At 54.4% G+C, this 22,600-nt stretch overlaps 5 protein-coding genes across 5 annotated transcripts in view; 3 read left to right on the forward strand and 2 right to left on the reverse strand.

The window, feature by feature from the left end:
- FDXACB1 (ferredoxin-fold anticodon binding domain containing 1) overlaps positions 1–93 on the reverse strand; it is a 6,920-nt gene extending 6,827 nt beyond the window's left edge. The window contains exon 1 of the mRNA XM_029962071.1: positions 63–93. Within this exon, the coding sequence (XP_029817931.1) occupies positions 63–93 (31 nt within the window). The remainder of the gene's footprint in view (positions 1–62) is intronic.
- Positions 94–2,285: 2,192 nt separating this feature from the next.
- On the reverse strand, positions 2,286–5,209 carry CRYAB (crystallin alpha B). The gene is made up of 3 exons (XM_008928895.2): positions 4,819–5,209; positions 3,797–3,919; positions 2,286–2,609 (listed from the first exon to the last, which is right to left on the reverse strand). The coding sequence occupies exons 1-3, from the start codon at positions 5,014–5,016 to the stop codon at positions 2,406–2,408; spliced, it is 525 nt and encodes a 174-aa protein (XP_008927143.2). The 5' UTR covers positions 5,017–5,209; the 3' UTR covers positions 2,286–2,405.
- A 1,823-nt stretch (positions 5,210–7,032) lies between these two features.
- On the forward strand, positions 7,033–8,986 carry HSPB2 (heat shock protein family B (small) member 2). Its single transcript, XM_008928896.3, has 2 exons — positions 7,033–7,168; positions 8,039–8,986. The coding sequence occupies exons 1-2, from the start codon at positions 7,075–7,077 to the stop codon at positions 8,488–8,490; spliced, it is 546 nt and encodes a 181-aa protein (XP_008927144.3). The 5' UTR covers positions 7,033–7,074; the 3' UTR covers positions 8,491–8,986.
- Positions 8,987–12,302: 3,316 nt separating this feature from the next.
- Positions 12,303–19,294, forward strand: CUNH11orf52 (chromosome unknown C11orf52 homolog). The gene is made up of 4 exons (XM_018078713.1): positions 12,303–12,585; positions 15,453–15,493; positions 16,226–16,272; positions 16,576–19,294. The coding sequence occupies exons 1-4, from the start codon at positions 12,398–12,400 to the stop codon at positions 16,810–16,812; spliced, it is 513 nt and encodes a 170-aa protein (XP_017934202.1). The 5' UTR covers positions 12,303–12,397; the 3' UTR covers positions 16,813–19,294.
- A 1,388-nt stretch (positions 19,295–20,682) lies between these two features.
- DIXDC1 (DIX domain containing 1) overlaps positions 20,683–22,600 on the forward strand; it is a 29,798-nt gene continuing 27,880 nt past the window's right edge. The window contains exon 1 of the mRNA XM_018078696.2: positions 20,683–20,840. Within this exon, the coding sequence (XP_017934185.1) occupies positions 20,790–20,840 (51 nt within the window). The 5' untranslated portion in view covers positions 20,683–20,789. The remainder of the gene's footprint in view (positions 20,841–22,600) is intronic.

The raw sequence follows: 22,600 nt of genomic DNA on the forward strand, positions 1-22,600 counted from the left end.
CCTGGGGTGGTTTGGGTCGTCTTGTTCCATGGGCAGGGACATTTTCCATGGGAAAGGGACACTTTCCATGGGCAGGGACTCATCTCGTTCCATGGGCAGGGACACTTTCCACTGCCCCCGGATGGCTCCAATCTGTCCTTGGACGCTTCCAGGGCTGGGGCAGCCACAGCTTCTCTGAGCAACTTGTGCCAGGGCCTCACCACCCTCACAGGGAAAAATTTCCCCCCAGTATCCCCCCTAACCCTGCCCTGTGAGTGACAGGATACTGGGGAGGCACTGGGTCCCTGTGGCCTTGGGTAAATCACTTAGTCTCTGTTTCAAAGGATAAGTGACCCAGAGAGATGTTCAGTGCTGAGACATGGAGCATAACACCTCAGAAAAAATAATTACCACACCACCTCCCCCCTCCAGGAAAGGAAAAAACCCCAAACTCATATTTAGCCGTGCTAAATGTGAGTTTTCCTTTCAAAGCATCCTCACTGCTTTGAAGCACTTGCACTCCAGATTACAAGGGAAACATCAGAGAATGAAATGTTGAACCAGCCTGTTGGATGTGTGGTGCAGCTAAAGGGGAGCTCCTGGATGACATCTGTGCTTCGAGGTGACAGAGATGTTTTCTGGCATTTTCTCCCTGCTGAGCTGTGCTGCTGTGCCACCACAGAACAGGTATTTCAGGTCATTCAGGGAGTGGTATCTGCATTTCAAGTATTCTTGTCTAGCTGACCTCATCATCCCCAAAGAGCTTTCACTCAAAATGCCCATTTCTTGCTCCTGCGTTTGGGTCCAACAAAACCCTGGACTATAAAAACCATTTCCTTCAGGGGAAATGCACTTTCTGGATATATTCTTACTATTTCCCACTTACTTCCTCATTTTTTTTTTTTTAATTTTCATTCTCTTAGAATTGGAACAAGAATTTCATTGGTTTCTGGGCCCCTACCCTGAGTTAGAACTTCCTTTGTACAACCCAGCTGCTCAGTCCTGCTTCACTACAGGCCACCACATGGAAGCATTTTTTTTTTTTGCTTGTGTCCAACACTCAGAGAAGGAACAAGAAGGATGCAGGAAAAGACTCAGAAACCAGGAGGCCTGTCTACCCACAGTGCTACAGGGATTTCCTTCGAGCAAAAAGACCCATCACACATGAAAGCCAAATGTAGCATCGTGTGGAAAACATTCTTCCTGCTGTTTAATGGGGATTGTTTGGGACCTAAGTGAGTGCAGAGGTGACTGTGAGTCACCACTCACCCTGTGCCTGGTCAGACAACCCCAATTAACACCTTAACTGGGAGGGCTTTTTGGAACCAGCTGATGGGAAACACCAGACCTTGAAATGAGGGGGGGTTTGAGGTATTTGACAATGACCCCTCATCACTGAGTGCTCATTTTGTTTTTCTCCCCTAAAGACACAGAATGAAGGGTAACCTCTCAGTTCAGCTGAGGTGCAAACAGATCCCTTCTCACAGAACTTCTGCCTTAGCAGGTATAAGGAACATAAAAAATAGGTCAGGTCATGACTGAGTCTGATGCTCTGTGTGACAGATCTGTGGCGTTCTGCCCTTTTTGAAGATGAATTTTAGAATTCAATTCCAGTAATACAGACTTCCCTTTATGCTCATATCCCTTTGAAGAGAGGTGCTAAGCAGATGATGGTGCCTGAGAAGGACTCAGTAGTGGTTTGTATCACTCAGCAATGACTGCACAAATCAGGTTATTGCTGTAGACATCAGATGCTGTTCATTGTTTGAAGGGCTCTAACATCACAGTTTCAAAGGATGTGATTTGCATCATGAGAGCAGGATGTTTTCCTCCTCTTGGGAGATATCTGTGTTTAACTGCAGCTCTGCAGTTTTCATCTGCAACTGCTCTGAACTGGCTGCAGCACTTGGATGCTTCTCCACAACGTGAGTCATTCTAGAGATTTAAGATACAGTTGTCTTCCAGTCAGTTGTTATCGAATACCCACACTCCAGATGGGTTTCAATTGTCATGAAGCTGTTTTACCAGTTTAATCTCCACTGGAGAAACTTTTCTGTGGCTTGTGAAACACTCTGAAATCCTCTGGCAGGGCTGAAGGAAAAGACTCGTGCATTAGATGTTTGCAAAACATTAGAGAACGTAATGTGGAGTGGGATGGGTGCTTCTGGACACCAAGACAAGCTGTCCTGGCCACACTTGCCACCCAAGCTGTAAGGAAGGATGGTACCAGCTACGTTCACCTTACCCAGCTCCCTGGACCCACCACTCCGCTCGTCCTCAGCGCCCCAAAACAAATAAATACAAACTGCTTATTCATGTTTTATTCGTTAGTAAACTTACTCGGCATAAATAATAAGAGCAGCCCCGCAGCACCTGGTGCCAGGTGTCGTGGGCTGGCCCCGGGGGGGCTGTGGGTGGGCACAGCCCTATTTCCTCTGGGCGCCTGCGATGGCCGGTTTCTCCTCGCGGGTGATGGGGATGGAGCGCTCGGGGACGTCGCTCACCTTCCTGGGCGCGCTGACGGTCAGCACCCCGTCCAGGGACAGGGACGAGGTGATGGTCAGAGGGTCCACGTCGTCGGGGATCCTGTATTTCCTGTTGAACTCCCTGGCGATGAAGCCGTGCTCGTCCTTCGGGAGGAGAAGGGACAGGCACAGTGAGGGGCGTTCGCTCGGCGCAGGCAGAGCTGGGATGGGGAGCCCGCGAAGGAAAACCTCCCAGGGACTTAAAAGGGCTTTTAAAATGAGATGCCCCCTCTAAAAAGAGCCAAGTCTGGCCAAAGGGAGGCACTGCCCTGGCTGGGTGCAGGTGCCTGCAGGTGCAAACACTGCAGAGCCCCACTGAGCTGATCTCTGTTAGAGTGCTGGATTGTGTTCTTAGCCAAAAAAAATTGCAGAAACTATACCAGGATTACAGGATTATTATTACTATTATTATTATTATTGTTATTATATTGTTATTGTTATTATATTATTATTTTGATATTATTTCGATTTATTTTTATATATAGATATTTTATTATTATTATTTTGAGTATTATTGTTATTTTTTTTATTATGTTCTTAGCAAAAAAAAGTTGCAGAAGCTCTGTCAGGATTACAATGCCATTATAATTATTATTAAATTATTATTATTTTATTATTTATTATTATTATTATTATTATTATTATTAATTATTATTATTATTATTATTATTATTATATTGATGTGGCAATTGCAGCTACTTTATCGTGAGTGTTCCCTTCCTTCCAGCAAGGAACTGGGGACAGGAGGTAGGAGGGATATGGGGGCTGGAAAATGCTGTTTCATCCACCTTTGAACATGGCTTTGGATTTCTCTCTGCCCAGCTGGCACCCAGGTCTCCAGGGCCAGCAAGAAGTGGGATTATGAGAGCAGAGCACAACCTTTAAGGGTTAGAAACTCATAGGTGGGCCTAGAAAAGGTTACACAACAGGGCAGTGCACTGGTTCCTTTTGTGGTTTGATTATTACAGCTTGTTGTCAGTGTATTGAACACCTCCCTGCATTTCTGGCCTCTGCCCAAAAAGAGGGAGGCCCAAAAATGCCCATTTCAAAGACGATTTTCCAGCTCGGTTCACAGTTCATGTAACATCAGCAATAAATGTTCACCCTCTTGCTGCCCTGTCTGGGATCAGCTGGGGGGGTTTGCACAGAGCATCTTCCACTGGGGTTGGCTGATAAAACAAAAAATGACAAGTATCTGAGGTGAGCACAGAGGAGGGATGTTTTGCAGCCTCCTTGTTTCACCAGAGGTGGGGAAGCTCCCGCTGGGAGTGGCACAGTTAAATCAGAGGTACCTGGCGCTCCTCGTGCTTCCCGTGGATCTCTATCATGTCCCCGAGCACCTTCACTTTGAGCTCCTCGGGGGAGAAGTGCTTCACATCGAGGTTTACATAAAACTTGTCCTTGTCCAGTCGCATCTGCAAAACAAGGAGGTGACTTCAGGAAAGAGCAGGTGAGGGTTTCTGCTTCGAGAGGCTCTCAGAACACGGCAGGTCAGCACTCAGCTGGTGTCCACACACGCACTGACCTTGGTTTTGGGGTTGTGATCTGAGTGGCTTTGTCCCTGGCTGGCCTGGCATTAATGCCCATCCCTGCGGTACCTGAGATTCTCAATTTGTTAAAATCTGCTAAAACTGCCCCTTGAGTTGGTGTAGTGCTGATTATGCTGCTTCAGTGCACAGCCAGACCCAGGTCGCTAAATCAGGGCAAACATTATGCAAAGATTAAAATAATACTTTCCTCTCCCTCCTTCTGCTCAGAATAGCTCTACAAGCTACTTGTAAATAAGAGATTGACTCGTAGAACAGGCAAGTGCCTCTTGGCTCAGCCCCTGAAGCAAGCAGACTCCTGCTCCTTGATCCTTTGGGTCCTGTATCCTGAAAACGCTGCTCTTCTCGGCAGTGATTCTTTAAAATAGGCCCCTTTTTCCTCAGCAGCCTGACATGAGCATCCCACTGCCCCTGCCCCTGTGCTGTTTGCTTCTCAGGTGGGAGTGGGATTGGAAGTTTGGCATAGCAGACTGGGAAATTAGAAAAATCAGGCTTCCTCCTGTCTTCTGTCAGCTCTTAGAGCCACCTCAGTTTCCTCTCTTCCCATCACTATGGCAATACTTGCTCTCAGCCCCAAACGATGGGCAGAGCATGCAGAGCTTCTTGCCTAACGAAGAGCCACAAGCACAGCCCCCTTCTCCCCAGCCTTCTCCTAAATATCCACCTCCAAGCAGCTTCCAAGCTCTCAGCTCTCCTGGGTGTCCAGCTCCAGAGCCAGCGGGATGTGCACACAGCGCTAACAAAGAGCACGAAGAAGCAAAGATTACCTCAGAGAGTCCTGTCTCTAGCCAACTGGGCATCCGAAGGATGGGGGATCTCATCAGGAAGGGGCTGAAGCTGGGGGAAACAGGGAGCAGCTCTGACTCCTGCAGGTGCTCCCCGAAAATCTGGTCAAAGATACGACTCGGTGCCAACCAAGAAAAGAAGGGTCTGCGGATCAGGGGGTTATGAATGGTGATATCCATTGGAGAGCGCTGGAGGAGCCTGGCAAACAACTGTGCTGCAGTGCCGTGCTGGGAGCCTGGGACAGCTTTATACCCGTGCAGCTGGCCTGGCCTTCCACCCCCCCGAGGCCTCTTGAACAGTGGTGTCAGGGATTTTATTGTCCCACTCCTGGGCCGGTCCCCTCGGCGGTGCCCAGTAGCTGTCTGAGGGATTTGAACGCGCTGCCGAGGAGGAGGGGGAAGGGGAGAAGAAGAAAAGGAGCCCAATGGGGCAGCAAGAAGCCAAAGTGCCCGGCCCGCCCCGCTCCCCACGTGCTGTTTATCTGCAGAGTCCCAGGCGGGCTTGGCGGATGTTCCCAGCTGCTTGGGATGCCAACGGGATCAATGCAGCTCCTATCTTTGGCTCCCAGGGAACGCGACAAGGGGCCGTTGTTCCCTCTGCCAGTGCCCGGAGTTCAGCTCCCCACATCACCCACCAGCCCTGGGGAGGGCTCTGCCCCTGCCCACAGCCAAGGCAGTCACAGAGCCGGGGGGCAGGGAAGGTCCCAGCAGGTCTTTGCTGGGATCCCCCTGGCACTGCAGCCCAGGAAAGCCCCACAGCTGCCTTTGTGCCCAGCGGTGTGTGGGAATGGAAGGTGGATTTCTCCACTGTTCAGCCCAACATCTCTGGTCTTCAGCCCATCAGAGAAACCACTGGAGAGCCCAACACTGTGATCTCAGAGCCCCAGAGGGCCAGAGCAGAGAAAACCTGGGCATGCTCACGGTGCCTTCTCAGGATTCAAGCCACCTCTGTCTGCTTGTGCCCCTGCACTAAGCTCATTTTCTATAGTTGTGCTCCTAATACATCTTAACTCACACATTTATTTTAATTCCTGCCTCGCCTGTGAGCCTCAATCACAGGAATGGGTTCAGCCTGGCAACTGTACTTAAAGGGCAAGAACTAGTCTCTGCCTCCGAGAGGTCGTAACTTAAACGCAATTTCTGGCTCAGGGGCACATCATTCTTACTGCCAGCACTGCCAGCCCTTTGCAAAAGGCTCTGAGCCTCTTCCTCTCAGCCTGCCTGCAAGAATAGGGAGCAGAATTTGCTCTGTGCAGCAGCTCGGGCCATAAATACCCTCTCCAGTTCCCCATTACATCAACAGCACTGCACCTGCTCCCTCACACTGCAGGGACATGGGCTCAGGGAAATCTCTGGTTTCAGGGGACGTGGAGCTCAACTGGGCTCTGCTCCCCTCCTGCACCACCAGCAGCCCCCAGCCCTGTCCAACGGGACTGGGTCTGTGCCAGCTTCACCCCTTGGTTAACTCTTGATCCCTGGCACAGGGATTTCTCCGGGTCTCAGTACGCCAAAGCCCTGGCCAAGGGAACAGCCTGGACAGCCAGCTTGGAGCAGACAGTCCAGGGTGGGGAGGTGTCAGTAGTGGGGTCTGGATCCTGTCTAGTCCAGCTTAACTACCTGCAGCACTTCATCACTCAAAGGAGCTCAGCCCCTCCAAAAATCAGGCTCCGTGTGCAGGGCTGGGAGGGGCTGATCTGGGCCATGGGTGTGACAGGGACTTCATTGCACAGCCTGAACATGCACCAGCCAGCATTAGCTACTGCCCTGTCCCCATGGGGGGCTCAGGGCCATCAGTACCATCAGCACCATCCATACCAGTGCCAGGGACCCCCTGGACCTGCTGACTGGCCTTGGAGCACCACCAGCAGCACAGCCTGGGCTCTGTCCTGCTTTTCCCCACTTCAGCCTCCCTCAGCTCATCCTTGTGCCTCCCAGCTGCCCATTCCCCTCCTGCAGCCCCTGCTCCAGAAGGGGCTCTCCGGGGCCGGGAGGACGTGTGGGATGTTCCCAAGGTGTCCGTGACTGCAGGCAGTGCCTGCACTCCCTGCTGGAATGCGGCGAGAAGCTTCTCCCGTCCCCCTGGCGAGGCATCCTGGGCCCTGTGCGCGTGGCTATTTTGGTCCATCTTTTTATCACACACTCCTCCCTTTGGAATTCACCCAATTAAAACCTTGCAATCTGCAGCCTTCACTCTCAGAGGCAGCGAGGGCTCGGCAGGTCCCTGTCCCCAGCCCCGCCATGGCCGCGCGGACCGTCCCCCACGCCCACCCCATGAGCTCCGAGTACGAGTTCGCCAACCCCAGCAAGATCTACGACCAGAACTTTGGAGAAGGTAAGGAAGGAGGTGGGATCCCCCCTGGCACCTCTCTCTGCCCTGCTGCAGGAAGGCTGTGGTGGAGCTCCCCTGGGCAGATTGACCTCCGGAGCAGGCTAAGGGAGCTGGAGCCAAGGAATTCGGAGGGTAAGAACGCAGATCAAACCAGGGGGATAGCCAGGGTCTCTCTCTTCGTGTCCACTTCCTCCGTCCATGCCTACTGCTGTCTGTGCTGTCCCTCCCTCATGCCACCCATGCTCTGGCATTCATGCACATGCTGTGAAAACATGGAGCGAAACGCTCAGGGGAGGGGGGGGAAGTTTTTTCAGCCAGGGGATGTGGAGAAAAGCTGAGCTGGGGTGTTCAGCACAAAGCTGGGCAGTGGCTGGCGGAGGGGAAGGAATGTGGGCAGCAGCAGAACCATTCAGCTCCAGCACAACAGCGTGAAAAGGCAAAAAGCTCCAAGGAAAGCCCCCCGGACAATGGCACACAAAAGGCCTTTAGTTCTTCAGGGCAGTTTCTTCACCATCAGCATTTTCCATGCCCATCCCTGGCTGTGGGCTCTGCACTGCAGAGCACCCACTGCACCTCCCAGTCCCTCCCAGTCCACCCAACAGACATGTGAAGCTGGATGCCAGCCCTGGGCTCGCTGGCAGCCCTGGGCTGTGTGGTGGGAGGCAGTGGCTGGCAGGCTCTGTGTGTGTGTTTTAGAGACACAAAGGTAGGAACTGCAAGAGGCTCCACCCATATTGTGCTGATGTGGTGGCAAACCCAAGGTGTGTGCCAGGTGCCAGCCTCCTCCTGCCACCCTTCCCTGTCTGCTGCCAAGCATCCTCCTCCAGCTCCTCCCTCGGGAACCCCACACTCCTCACCGAGTCTCCTTTCCAGGTGTGTCCCCGTCTGAGATTTTAGCCCCTGCCCTGTACCACGGCTACTACATCAGGCCTCGGATCAACAAGCAGCTGGACCGGGGCACCTCCGAGATCTGCCTGAACGAGCACAAATTCCAGGTGTTCCTGGACGTCTGCCAGTTCCTGCCGGACGAGCTCAGCGTCCGCACCGTGGACAACCTGCTGGAGGTGGTGGGCCAGCACCCCCAGAAGGCTGATCGCCACGGCTTCATCTCCAGGGAGTTCACCAGGACCTACATCCTCCCCCTGGACGTCGACCCCTTGCTGGTGAGGGCCACCCTGTCCCACGATGGCATCCTGAGCATCGTGGCTCCCCGCTCCGGCAAGGAGCTGAAGGCCAAAGTCAACGAGGTGAAGATAACGCAGGAGGAGCAGCCAGGGGGGAAAGAAGAGCAGCCTGAGGAAGGGAAAGAGAAGGAGAAGTCCTAAAGGCCCCAGGTGTGGGCTTGCACTGGGAAGGTGGGGGGGACAGGGATGGGGAATCCACGGTGACAGACTCGTGTTTCTCACCAGCAGTGTTTAGCAGGGCTCTGAGGCAGCCAGACTGCTGCTTCCCCAGGCTGATGGCTGGAAAAAAGGGACTTGCAGCGGAAAACAGGGGGGAACTGAAGTGCTAGTGTGAGGGAGTGAGTGTAATGCGAGTTTTCTCCTAGCTCAAGTGCTCATGGAGCAGCAGGCAGGGTGCACTTCTCTCACCCCAAAAGACCAGGGCCACTCTTACCCCAAACTGTGAGGCTGTGCCACAGTGGACTGTGAAACAGCTGCTGTGCTCTAGCCCAGGAGGGAAGAGGGAAGAGATGATCCCAGTGCCTTGCCTCTGAGCTGGTGGCTGAGCTTTGTGGACACGGGAGGTGCTTGTTGGTCTGTAAAAGTGCCTGCAGTTCTCAGGAGGGAGGAGGAATAAACCTGCCTCTGGTCTTCTCTTGCTTGCCTTGGGTTCCTGTTGCTTCTGGCCTGCAGCAGGAAGGATGGACAGTGCCTCAGCTGTGGAAATGGCATCAGTGGTGACATGGAGGGACTGTGGGGCACCCAGGGGCACCTCTGTGATTCACCTCCTGGCTCAGGGGCAGCTGCAGGGTCTGTTGTAGGGAGCCCTTAGTGGAGCAGCCTCAAGGACAGAAGGTGCAGAGTGATGAGCTCCTGGAGGGTCCCTGTGCATCCCCAGAGCTGCAGGTGGGATTAGCCCAGGTAAACTAATGCCATGGTCTCTGTTTGCCTCAGCCCTCTGCTTTGTGGGGCACCGGGCTCGTTCACACACCCACCTTCTCAGCCCTTGGGAGGGGAGTGAACCCCAAAATGCTGCAGGGAAAGGCTCTGCTCAGATTCCCCCAGAGGGGGTGGCTCTGGCCCCTTTGCAGGCGCTGTGGTGTCACTGACTGGCTGCATGAGAAATGTCCCCGTGGCCTCGTGGTGCTGGGCCAGGATCGGGTGAGCTGCTGTCGGGGCAGCTGCTGCCCCGGGCGGCCCCAAGGGCTCAGCAGGTGCCAGCTGCAGCCCTTGTCTCGTCAGAGCCAAGTAAAGCAGGCAAAATGCTGTGTCAGTGCCTAAATATGGGGGTCCCTGGCGTGCCTCAGGGCAGCTCTCCCTCAGACACCCATGGGGATATAACTTCTCCCTCTCCCTGCTGGGATGTGCCCTGCAGGACTCTGCCCTCTGCCTCCACGGGTACCTGGGGCCAGCAATGCCCTGCTCAGGGTTCTGTCCCAGGCAGCACATCCCCTCTGCTGCTGGAACTACACAGCTATTTTCTGCTCCTCAGGGCCCCTGGCAGCAGGGAGGATCAGAGGCAGATTAAGAGCAGCCCTGTCTGCTGGCTCAGGACCCAGTGGGAGGGTGGCTGAGCCTCCAGCCCTGGTGCAGATCAGGTACCACACTCAGTCTGGATCCCTGGGGGATGCCCTTACTCGGGAATTGGAAGCAGACAAGCTGCTGCCAGTGAGACACTGTCAAAATAGAAATATAACAGGCATTGTCTAAGTCCTTAATAATAACTACAGAGATAATTCTGGGCTGGTGGCTTTCAGTCACCTGAAGCAGCTGCATCCCAGTCACCCAACACCCACCCAAACCCCCAGTCCAAGGAGGGCTGAGTTCCCAAGCCCAAATCCCTGTGGGGAGGGCAGGGACCTGTGTCTGTGTGTGGGCTCAGGCAGGGCCATCATTTCCTTAGTCCCCCCTCATAAAATGTGTTTTCAAACTCAGAGACTCTCCAGGGCAGCAGCTACAAAAGGCTTTTCTTTGCCTCTGACCTGGCATCTCCCGTGCTGGTAAGAAAGGCTGATGGTCCCCTCTCTCACTGCACATTTCCTGTCACTGGGATGAACTTCCTTCCCGGGAGTGGGGAGAGGGAGGATGGCCAACATATGACCCTCAGGTTGGGCAAAGGAGGGCACATCCACACCCAGTGCAGACTTGGCACGTGCCAGAGCATGAGATGCTGCCTGGGCAGCACGAGGGCTGCAGGTTGCTGGAGCACTGGGGGCTGAGAACAGGAGCTGGCCAGGGCTGGGGCTGCACTGGGAGTGCCCTTGGGCACTACTGCCATAGAAATGCCCAGCATGAGCAGTCACCACACAGTTCTGTTCCCCCCTCCAGCTTTTCCTCGCCCTGTCCTTGCTCTGCCATGAGTTCATTCTCCACTGCTGGGCCCCTGCAGGCTCACCCTGTGCCAGTCTGACAGCCTGTCACCCAGACAGCTGCCCTGGGCAGGGCTGCAGAGAGAGGGGCTGGCACTGCCTGGTGTCAGCCAGGGCTGTTCCTCTGCCCCCTGGCAGGCTCTGCTCCACAAGCCTGCTGGCTCTGCCCAGCAGGATTGCTGGAAGCCATGCTTTCTTTCATCCCTGCAGACACAGCCTGAGGAGGGAATGCAGAGTGGCAGCCAAGCACTCCCCGGCCCTGCCAATGTTTTTGATGCCTTTCTGTTTCTCTGGTGGAGCTCAAAGCAGCAGCTCCAGTATTTGTGAAAGAGGCTGATGGGAACAGGCTCCCAGCCCTTTTTTTTTCTTCCTTCCCCACAAAGCAACAAAGCCCAAGTTATCCCAGAAATCAAAACAGCCACTGGTTCACTAAAACAACAGTGTCTGTGGCAAAGCCAGAGACACACAGTCTGCAACTTCCCAGGCAGGGACAGGCTCCTGAGACCACCTGGTCTTTGCAGGACCCTGAGAACACGGTCCTGTTGGCATCAGGACTGAATCCCAGCTGCCTGCACAAGTCCTAACTTCTCCCTGGGGTGCTGTGGTGCAGACTGGGATGTGCCATCTCTCCAGGCACGTGATGAGGAGCAGTGTCAGAGCAAGGCTTGGGCTCTGCAGGTCACAGCACAGCTCATCCAGGACTCAGCCCAGAGAGCAGCTCTGCCCTGTGGCCCTTCCAAAGAATGATCCTTCTCCTCCTGCCACTCCTGGACAGGCACAGGGTTTGCTCTGCACTTGGGCAGGTGATAAATGATGCTGTGAACCTTGCTGAGAGCATGGGCACACCTGGAGGAGGGGACTGGGGCCAGTTCCTGGCACAGCCCACCAGAAGGGTGAATTAAAACTCACCCCCTTGTCAGGACACCCCATGAGGGACTCAGAGCTGCACAGAACTGGGTCTGTGCCAACTCACAGCTGTGGGGCACAGGTTCTGCTCAAGAATGACATTCACATGGTATCTTTTGGAATTGAGCATCACTCCTCCCAGTGCTGCCTGAGACTGGGTACCAGGATTAGCCCAGGAATGACCAGCCAGAGTCTGAAGGGCTCTCAGAGGAGTAGAGGGATAAAATACACGTTCATGTTCCTGTTTGCCATGCTGAGGGTGAGCCTGAGAGCTGTACTGCAGGCCCTTAATGACGTGAGGTGCCTCATGGGATTCTGCCCTGCTCAAAAGCACAACACTGCACACTTTCACCCAGGGAGCTGTAAGAAGAGTGGATTTCCACCAGTGTCCCTGGGGTTGCAGGTCAGGAAATGAGAGCAGACCTGCCAGCCCCCTCTTGCTGGGCCTTCCCAAGCAGATTCCCTCTTTCCCAGGTGATGCCAGCCCGTGCCACGCATTTTTCTGACATCCTGCTGGCATTGCAGGGATGAGCAGCAGGAACGGCACTGAGGGCTCCCACTCTGGGGCTTCTCCTTTTGTTCGGGAACATTTGAAGTCCCTCCTCCGTCCCCTTTTGCATCACTGCTGGCATCAGCGGGATGGCGCCGGGGGCAGAGAGGGACAGCGGCCACTGCGAGAACCAGAAAACAGAGTTTTAGCCCCGGGGGTGAAGCCCTGGGGGCACGCTCGACCTTGCCCCCTCCTCCCCGGGTGAGCAGGGGGCGATCCGGGCCCCGGGGGCCACCCCCGGTCGATGCCACACGGGGCCAGCACAGCCCCGTGCAGCCCATGGAGAGAAACCCGACACTGCCAGACACTCCCTTGGAATAGCCAGGGGCCGAGCAGGAACCAGGAAATACAAGCTCTCCCTGTCCAGAGAACGCTCCAGCTCCATGGGGGAAGGAGCGACATGGGCAACCTGTGCAGCTGCGGGCGCCCGGGGTGAGTGCGGCGCGGGCGGGGGCGCGGAGGGCACGGGAGGCTCCGGCGCTTCGGGAGGATTTTGGGAGCTTTGCGTCCTTGTGCTGCTTTGCCAGGGGCTCCCCCCCTGGCTCCCAGCCCCGCTCCCGGTCGCTCACCCCGGCACCGAGGAGGGAGCGGGGGTCACGGCTGGGGGGGTGTAGAGGGAGGTGCGGGGCAGGAGGGGAGAGGAGACGAGGGGCTTTGCTGTCACGTCTCTCAGCCCCGACGGGCTGTGCCACCTCCCCGCAGTGCCAGCTTGGGCTCCTGCAGCAGCTCTGGGAAGGAGCTGCTTCAAACCTCTGTCCTCGCCCCTCCGGGCAGGGAGACACCCCAAGGTGTCCCTTTGTCGCACTGCTGGGAGGGGTCCTGGGGTTCAGCCACCCCCTATTCCAGCCCCTCTCCGCTATTCCAGCCCCTCTCCCTGCCTGCGGCTGTCCGGGCTTTATTTACGCTCTGGAAACCCTGGCCCCGTTCTGGAGATGCTGTCGCTGTCTCTCCCTGGGAGGGACGGAGGGAGGGTGACACTTTAATCCCTCCTGGGTCGCGCCGTGCCCTGGACCTCCCGCTTGCAGAGAAAGGGCACAGTGGAGCATCACTGGGTGCCAAGTGGAAATATTTTCGGCTCTGAGCGTGGAACAAGGGGAAGAGCCGTGAATGTCAGAGTGAAGCTCCGAGGACGTTCTCTCCAACACCGCGTTTGTTAAAAGTATGAGAAATTCATCGGCGGTTTTTAATAATTCCAAGCGGCACAGCATCACCTAGTGGAGGAAGGTTCAGGACGCCGAGGTCCTGCCAACCTGAGCCCTGAGCTGGAGGGCCGAGGAATTTGGGATTTAGGAAGAGGAGGTGGGGGGTGGAAGGCTGGGTCTTGATGTGTCACCCACCAAAACTCCCATTTTATTTCCTCTACCCTGTGTTGGAGGGTTAATGAGGTACCCAGGGCAATCAGTGAACAAAGGGCCTGACCAGGGGGTGCCTGGGGCACAGTCTGAGGTGTTTAAAGAAAAGCTATTACAGCAAATTTATTCACAGAAGAGAGTTATTGATGAATATGCCCTCGGGCCTGGGTGCCTCTGCAGTCATGACCACGGGCAGGGCAGGCTCCAGGTCGTTCTCACCACTCAGGGCACTAAAGTGTGCACAGACAGGAAAACACCCCCAAATTTAGGATTATGTAGGGCCGAAACCAGGATGGCACTGACATGGGAAAAGGGGAAGAAGCAGTGCAGGAGCAGGGACATGTGTGCTGTCACGGAGAATACAATGTGCTCCTCTCAGCCTGGGAGTTACAACATGTTTGACCCGGTTCTGAGAAGAGGGGAGAGGTTTCCCTGCTCTCGTTTCCCTTGCCACACATGTCCCAATTACTGGGAGATGCCGTCTCCTGCCTGGCTGTGCTTATCCTGCAGACAGCCCAGAATAGCTGCAGCCCACACGCTGCCTGTAATGCTCCCTCCACAAGGGGAGGGAGGCAACCAAACCAGCAGCTGATCCAGCAGCCTCCCTGGCAGCCGAGGGGAGAGGGGACCTGCTGATTCTGCCTCAAATGGGGCTGCTTTGATTGCAACCCACAGCGTGCCTAAGGGAAAGGGCTCTGGCACACAAGCCTTGCCAAGGAGGGCCCTGGAGACCCTGCACACAGTGGAGGAGGAAGGGAGAGCCAAGGGAGAACCACCACCGGACAAATTGAACAGATTGAGTTGGAAGGGAGCCACAAGGACCATCGAGTCCAGCTCTTAAGGGAATGGCCTGTACAGGGGTCAAACCCACAACCTGGGTGTAATTAGCACCGTGCTCCAACCAGCTGAGCTGATCTCAGGGTCAAAGCAGTTCTGCCTTGATGTAGCCCTCCAGACTTTGCCTGTCAGGGGCTGGAGGGCTCTCAGTGCCCCCGTGGGCAGCCCCGAGCAGGGACATGTGGAGCGGCGCCGGATCCCTGTGTGTGGCCACCCTGCCTTCCCCAGGGCTGCCTCTGCCTTCCCCAGCAGGGCTGGTTAATCATTACTGACCATTTTGAATGTCTCCAGGTTCTTTGCCTGCGTTCAGGCTGGGTTTTTGTTTTCCCACTGGAGTGCCAAAGGCATTACTGCACACGGGGGCACAGCTCTGCCTCGGGCACTGCGCTGTGGCACGACCAGCTGGCAAATGCACACAGTGTGGGACGTCTAATAGTCCTTGGAGACCAAATGGTGACCCTGCAGCCCCATCCAGCAGAGGCCTGTGAGCCCCTCAGCTGCACTGTTGGTCCGTGGCCAGCACCACAGGGACGTGTGTGCACAGGAGGAGCCATACAAGGGCTGGCACCTGCTCCCTGACCCCCCCAAACGTCCTGCACTGGTGACATTTCCTTCATGCATCTGTCCCACAATGTGACAGCACTCTCCCCTGCCAGCCCCAGCCTGCAGGAGCTCAGCTCTGGGCTCTGTTGTTACAGCTGGAATGGATTTGGCTCCTGTTCATCCCAGGGCTGGAACATATCTGTGTTTGGCTTGTCTCCTCCTGGTCACACAGGTACAGCTGAGATTAGGGTTTGGCTTGGCTAATAATAAGTGCACAGCTTGTTTGGTTTGGTTGTGCTCTAAGTGGAAAGCTGAGAACAGGAAAAACTGTCTGAACCACTGAATTAGCACAAGCTCTGTGCAGGCTGCTCCTTGGGCAGGGGAGCCAAAGCACAGGGAATGACCCCCCGAGCAGGGTTTGTGCTCTTTGAGATGATGTTCTTCTCTGAGACACTTCTTGGGCCTGTCTCACCCCACAGGTACCCGGGGTTGGGGGGGTTGGGTCTGTGTGTTGGGAGGGCAGGGGCTGGGGATTGTCAGGGCTCACCTGTCTCCCTCTGATTTCAGGAAGTGTCCTTCCCCTTTCAAAAGAAAGAAGGAAAAGCAAGGTAAGAACGGGTGAAAATGCTTTAGAGGTGGGGTGGCTGACCCCCTGCTTGGGTGACATCAGTCAGTGCTGGCTGTGGGGGGACCCCTGAGCTCCCCTCCCACACTTTTTGTGTTTAACCTTCCTCAAGAGGAGCTTGGTAGAAGCAAAAGGCAACATTTCTTTGAATCTTAAAGCAAAGGGTGTGGTGTGCCATGGGGGAGGGAAGGGACTTCAGCAGCATCTTTAGAATATCAAAGTCTCACATCAAAACACAGGCAAGTGCTCTCAGTTGGCAGCATCAGACTCCTGTAAGAGCTGCAAACATCTGCCTGACAACAGTCCCCCAGAATAAAGTGCATTCCTTAAGTAGCTCAGTTGTGTCCTGTGGCCTTTGGGCCATGCTGGGCAAAATATGTTTGTCAGGCAGCAAAGGAAATAACAAAGTTAAAACTGGATCTGACTTCTCCAAGGGCCTGACAAGGAAGCTCTCTGTGCTGTGTCTGTACTCCTGGGTTCTGCCAAGAACACTGTGGTCCACAGCATGTTGTCATCCTGGGAAACCTTATTTTTCCCAAAGAAACAAGGCCAGGCTTTCTTCTCAGGGACAGCATCAGGGCTGAGGGTGGCAGATGAGGAGGAGGTTTGATTTGTGCCCCGTGGGGAGAGCCCTTGGGCCGGGCACTGCATTGCTGCACCCAGAGGTGGGACAACAAACAGCTGTTAACCTGGTTTGCTGGTGTTTCCCTTGCAGGAACTAATGTGAGGCATGAGAGTGGACAGCAGCAGCCTGGCAGGCAGGTAACCAGCTTCCCAGAGCCTCTCCCCTGACTGTGCAGTGAGAAGGCAGAGCTGGCCCCCACCCCCTGGGCTGGATGGGCTGGGAGGACACGGGGCAGCTTGTCCAGAGCCATGAGCCCTCTCACCCTGTGTAGGCATTCCCAGCAGTGGGAACAGTGTGCAGGACACTGTTTTCCCCCCCTGGAGCGCAGTGGAAGCAGCAGGATGAAACCCCTGAGGTGTCAGAGGGCTGGCTGGGGCTGGGGGAGGCAGGGGCAGCAGCAGCCCAGGGGGCTGAGCTTCCAGAGCTTTCCCTCCCCAAAGGTTCCGACGTACGAAGATGTCCCTGATGTCCCCGTCTACGCCACGGTGAGCAAAGGCCAGGGGGTGCAGCAGGATGAGAACATCCACTATGCAGACATCCAGGTGTTCTCCAAGGCCCGGGAGCGCTCGGCGGCCGAGGTGAAGAACCTGCAGCTGCAGAATGCCACGGAATATGCCACCCTCAACTTCCCCAGGGCCAGGCTCAAGTACGACAGCAAGAATGGCACCCTGGTGTGAGAGACTGGGTGGCCTCCTCCTCCTCCTCCTTCAGCAGCAAAAGGAGTTCTCAGACTTAGAGATGCTGCAGATCCAAGGGAGCCTCGTGGACACAGGGAGACTCTGGGGGGAAGGGTCTCCCACCACAGACATTCTCCCAGCATGGGGAGTTCCCCATCTGATTCTGCTGATGAAAAAACCCCTCTTCCCCTTGGAAGGGTTGTCCCTGATGCTGGAAACCCACCTCCTGTCAGCACTGGGAGGTGGCAGAGCTGCCCCTGGGCTGGTGAAGGCTCAGAGCTGCAGGGAGGACGTCCCTGCTGTGGCACAGCTGGATCTGGGAATGTGGCACACAGAACTCAGGGCTGGGACGAGGGAGGTCCCGACACAGGGCTTTGTGTCACTGTTAAGAAAATTCTGAACATGCAGGACTGACACGTGGCTGATGCTGTGAAGAAATGAAACCTTCAGCAGCATCCACTGCAGTGTCTTCTTCCAACACCTGCCACGTGGCTGCAGCCATGCACTGTGGGCAGGCCCTTCTCTCAAAAAGCAGTGTTCTGTGGCCATGCACAGCTCTGGAAAACCGAGCCAGGAATGCAGAATTAAGGAGGGGTACAGGACAAGTCCTTTCACTGGTGGGCTGTGCATCTGTAGCCCTCCATGCACACAAGTGAGAACTGAGCTCCTGGCTCTGACTGGGAGGGAAACAAGGAAAACTGGCAGTTTAGCTGCGAGGCAACCCTGGATTTAGGGCAGTTATCCAGTCCCTAGAGTCCAGCAGCTGTCTGCATGCCTGAGATACTGGGCAACCTTAGAGAGGACTTTGGACTTTGCCTCCATTCTTCCTCATGTTGTACTGTCAACCTTAGTCATAAACCCCAGTAACAGAGAGCACACAGCACAAGGTGTTACCTGCTAACCCTCCCAGACACCCCTCTGTGTCTGTGTAGGGATCTAAAATAGTGTTAATGATGCAGCCCAGCACTGGGTTTGGCAGCACTGGCAGTGGAACAGGGCCCAGGCACTGCCTTCAGGTCCTAAATCAGTGCTTGGCACGTTCTGTTCCTCAGCAATGCTCTGCAGAGCTGGATGCAGGCCGTGGGACAACCTGGTTATTGCCAGTGTTTAAAAGTGGACGCCTTGGTACCTTTTGTATACATACATAATATTGCATATTATAACTCAGCTGAATGTAAAAAGAATGGAGGAGTTCCTGCTTGTTGCAAAAAGTTAAGCTGGTGTGGGCAGTGTTTGCTAAGGTGGAATTGTTTGAGGACCAATCTTGAACTTTTTCTGCCTTTTGGCTGTGCTGTCAGCAGGGCTGTTGTAAGGGCAGAGGAATCTGTGTAGAAGGTCCTTTTTTATAATGGATATGATATATTTTTCTCCCTGAAAAGGGGGGTTTTTTGGCCTATGCTGTGCAGCTGACCTCAGTGGGGCCATTGTAAGGGCTGCCCTTAATTTACAAGGGGTACAGGATGATGTTATTGGAAGGGCTGGCTTTGAGCTCCCTTTCCTGCTCCTCTTTCTGTACTCCACGCCCAGCATGAAACTCTTTGGGCTGAGGATGACTGAGTGGGCCCAGGGTTTACTGACACGAGTTGGAGGGAGCTGTGGGGCACTGGGACACTCAGCTCTGCCAGCCCAGTGTCAGACAGGCTGCCAGACCTGGTCCATGCTGGGCAGCTGGGATGTCCCTCCTTGCACTGACCCCTGGTACAACCAGGAAGGCTCCAGCTCCAGCCAAGCCCTCTGCATCACAGGAACAAACTGGATCTTTTTAGAAACATCATCAAACGTGGACTATAGCTCAGGAGATGGGAGGGTCTCTAGAAGGTGCAAGACTGCAACAAATGATTTTAAAAGCCAATCCAAGTGCAGACAGCCTGTTATTGCAGTGGCATGCACAGAGAATGGCACGGAAGCTTTTCCTCCCCCAGCAGCAGAGCTGGGACTGGGGACATGAAGGGACATTAAGGTCAAGCTGCAGGGACACCAGAGTCAAGGTCCTGGGCCCAAACTGGTGTATATTTGCACATCCATCACGTCAAACCAGTTCTGCCGTGGACATAAACAGGACTGGGCTTGGCTCGGAGATTTAAGTCACATTATTCAGTTCTGTTGGTCTGTGGCTCAGCCCTGCTGTGCTATGAATGGGTGGGAGCTCAGCCGTGTTTCAGTGAGAGCCTGGGCCCTGGAATGGTGGGTTATCTCCCTCTCCCTAAGGAGCTCCAGCTCTGCAGTGCTTGGGGTCGTTTCTGGAAGTGCAGCACATCTCGGAGACAATCCCATGCTCCCACCCAGGAGTGGGGATTTTTGCCTGTTTTCCAGCAGAGAAACGTGAAAGCCGCTTGTTCTGCACGACGGATTTTTTTCCGAAGGACTCGGTTTGGCACTTTTTGAACATTAAAACCCCCCGACATTGCATCTCCTGTGCCTCCCGCGGGCGTCACGCGTGGGCGTTGATGTTGATGTAGCATTAAAGGCGGAATGTTTCGTTTTTAGTGACAAACCCGCGCTCTGGGGGAGGCTCCGGGGGGGCGGTGCTGGGCTTCGGGTCCCCCCCTTACCCCAGTCCCGTTCCCGGCTCCCCGTTCGCGAGTCCCCGTTGCCGGCCCCTGTCCCGGCTGCGGGCGGAGCCAGGGACATCCCGCCCATCCCGCCCCATCGCCCCTGTCCCACGGCAACCGGAGACGCGCGCCCGCGGAGGCAGGTACGGCCGGGAAGAGCGGGTCCGGTACCCGCCGCACCTCAGCTCAGCCCATCCTGCTCATCGCGTCCCACCTCACCCCTTCCCATCCCACCTCATCCCACCCATTTCCCCCTACACCCCGGTTCACCCATCCCGTCCAGTCCACCCATCATCCCATCTCCCCCATCACCCACCCCACCCCCAGGAGTTCTGGCTGTTCCGTGTGCCCCCTCCCTCCCCAGCTGGCTCTCCTGTTCACCCCGTCCCCAGCCCTCAGCCCCCCCTGGCTCCCGGGGCTCTCCCCTTTCCCTGTCATCCCTTCCCCCACCATATCCCGGGCTCCCTCAGCCAGCCCTGCTGCTCCTGGGGCTCTCCACGCTCCAGGCCCCCATCCCACCCCCCTTCCAGGGGCACCTGGGGTCACACACCCCTGGGAGGGCTCTGGGCCTTGTCCCACACCTCGTTCTGCAGAACGAGCCCCAAAACACCTCCAGCCTGAGAGAACCCCCCTCAGCTCCACCTCTGTCCCCTGTCCTGTCCCACCCCTGCCCTTTGGATGGCCCAGGATGGCACAACCCAGTGCCCCCCTGCCCCAGGGTCACACCCCTCCCACCTTTAAAGGATTGTTAAACCCCTAATTCCTGCTGCCATCCAGTCCTTCCCACGGAACCATCCTGCCAGTGCTCCCAAACTCCCCACCTTCCCTTTCCTTTCACCCCACTTCCCTCGGGACTTCTGATGGAAGGCAAAGCATTGCATTTACTAGGAAATAAATTACTAGGAAATAAATTACTAGGAAGTCTCAGTAGGTGGAATTTTTGTCCTAAAACTGTTTATGGCTCTGTGCTGTCTGGGCTAAACGCCCTGAATCAGAGGACACCCTGAATATTTAACGCTGGGGACAGCTCTGACTGGCAGATTTGAGTGCCACTGAATTTGGATTCCCCCTCTGGAGATGGCAAGAGATGATTAAGGCCTGTGTGCAGTGTGAGACAGTGGAATCAGGAATGGGTTTTCCCTGTGTTTTAGAGGAATTCTGTCCACCAGACATACTTTCCACGGCAAAGAAAATGCAAATGTGTGTAAATGGCCCTAAGGCTGGAGCCCTTGGATATATTTTCTGCAGGAAATTAAAAGAATGGGCAATTTTCCCCCTTTGTTTTAATTATATTCAGACTTTTCTTTTTTTTTTTTTTGGTCTGTTCTCCCCGTGAGAAAGTTTTTTGCTTTTTATTTAATAGATTTGCTTTTCCCCTCAGGCTTCAAGGAGTGCTGGTACCTTCCCCTGGGGGCTGAGCTGAGCATGGGAACTGTGATGGACACGGTGCCCTGTCACCCACCTCCTGCACCCTCTGTGAGTCCCCAGGGGCCCTTTTTGTGTGTCACCTCTGGTTTGGGGGCTTGCTGGGGAGTTTGGGAGGGGACACCGGGTGACACAAAGCCATTAAGTTGCACATTTCAGTTATTTGGATGGAATTCCTGACTTGGCCTCACTTTCTTTTCTCTCCCCAACCAACATTTTATCAGCAAGGCCAGGGGTTGGGGACGTGCTGGAAGTGGCCAGGAGATGGCAATGCCACCAACCAAACTGCCACCCCGTGGGCTTGTTCTGAAGGTCACTCACAGCAGGAACACCTCTTGTGAACGTGTCCCTTTGGCATCATTGCCCCCTGCCCTTCATTTTGGAATTCCCCCATTCCCCGGGGGAAACTCGGGGAGGATTGTGGAGCATCATTTCAGTGAGAGGCTGTTCCTTCTTCTTTTTGCAGAGGGAACACTCAAAGGCACTTTATGATGCCATAAAACTGAAAAAAACCCAAACAAACCACGTTTTCTGCTACAAGAAGCTGAAAAATTTCAGAGTGAAACACAAAGGGGGAAATAGCATTTAATTTTCTAGAGTTATTTTCAGCACACACGTGCACCCAAGGTGTTCCCTTAATAATAATAATAATAAACAGGAGAATGGCTCAGCATGGCCTGCCCCTGTGCAGCCATCAGGAACAGCCTGCTTTTATTCCCTCACATTCCCATTGTCAGACCCAGGCAGCTCTTTTCCAAGATAAGAAACCCCACGCAGAAGCAAATCTCTGATGCCAAAACCTCTGTACCCGAGCCTGGCACACAGAAAGAGAACACTTTGCTGTGTTGCACTTTTCTTATGTAGCCCTGAAAAACAGATAATAAAAATACCAAATATACAATTGTAATAAATGTACTGTAAGAATATTATAAATATCAATATATTAATATTATGAACAAATATAATGTAACAAGTAAATATATATATAATAAATTATTAGTCAGCAAGAGCATTATAAACTCCACAGAAAAGGCTCTGTTTGTTTTTGCTTCAAAATTAGGTCACTTTCTGCCTGATGGGGAAACCACTTAGTTTTTCCAAAATATTTTAGTGAAATTACAAAGGCACAGGCTACTCGATTGCATCACAAAGAGATGGGGATAAATATTTATTGCTGCCTATTTAATGGCATTTCGAGGCTCCAGAGTAAACTGGATCAAGGGACCAACCCCCAGCACTTCCAGCTTACGAGGTTTTATGCAAAGCCTCCCAGTAATCTGTTGTTTTGCTTCACAGATGTGGTATTGCAAGCGATGAAAACACAAAAATCTCCATTCCCGGGGAATCAGGAGCGGCGGGGAAAGCAAACATGAATAATTTAAAGCTCGTGTGTCACGGAGGTGTGGGGGGTGACTCCTTTTGGAACGGCCTGGCTTGGTTACAGAGGGGAATTACCTGTTGCTCTCTCCCTGGGTTTCAGCCGCCTCTCCCCGTGTGGAAAATGGTGAAATTACGTTTTTTCCTCGTGATGCTTCAACAGTTAGGCAGAAAAAAACCATGTTTTTAAACGTGTCTCTCGCTTAGAAGTGCTTGGCCGGGTCTTTGGGACCTGGGGCCGCGGGTCAGTCCCCGCAGCGCTCCTGGGCAGGCACAGCCTCTGCCTGGAGCCTCTTCACCCACTCCCACAGGGATGTCTTTCCTTTTTTCCCCTTTTCCCCCGGGCATTTCCTGTAAGGTGATACGAGCCTGGAGAGACATCCGATACTTACTCCCGGTGTGAGCGCACTTATTGATTTAGAACCGTGCCAGGG

Source organism: Manacus vitellinus, unplaced genomic scaffold (assembly GCF_001715985.3).
Source record: "Manacus vitellinus isolate BGI_N305 unplaced genomic scaffold, ASM171598v3 scaffold_41_pilon, whole genome shotgun sequence".
In the NCBI taxonomy this organism is placed as follows: domain Eukaryota; kingdom Metazoa; phylum Chordata; class Aves; order Passeriformes; family Pipridae; genus Manacus; species Manacus vitellinus.

Coding starts and splice junctions, on each gene's coding strand:
- CRYAB (XM_008928895.2), bottom strand. CDS start 5,016: ATGGATATCACCATTCATAACCCCCTGATCCGCAGACCCTTCTTTTCT. Junction 3,920..4,818: donor TAGAGACAGGACTCTCTGAG/GTAATCTTTGCT, acceptor CTTGTTTTGCAG/ATGCGACTGGACAAGGACAA. Junction 2,610..3,796: donor GGAAGCACGAGGAGCGCCAG/GTACCTCTGATT, acceptor CTCCTCCCGAAG/GACGAGCACGGCTTCATCGC.
- HSPB2 (XM_008928896.3), top strand. CDS start 7,075: ATGGCCGCGCGGACCGTCCCCCACGCCCACCCCATGAGCTCCGAGTAC. Junction 7,169..8,038: donor CGACCAGAACTTTGGAGAAG/GTAAGGAAGGAG, acceptor TCTCCTTTCCAG/GTGTGTCCCCGTCTGAGATT.
- CUNH11orf52 (XM_018078713.1), top strand. CDS start 12,398: ATGCCACACGGGGCCAGCACAGCCCCGTGCAGCCCATGGAGAGAAACC. Junction 12,586..15,452: donor TGCAGCTGCGGGCGCCCGGG/GTGAGTGCGGCG, acceptor CTCTGATTTCAG/GAAGTGTCCTTCCCCTTTCA. Junction 16,273..16,575: donor AGCAGCAGCCTGGCAGGCAG/GTAACCAGCTTC, acceptor CCCTCCCCAAAG/GTTCCGACGTACGAAGATGT.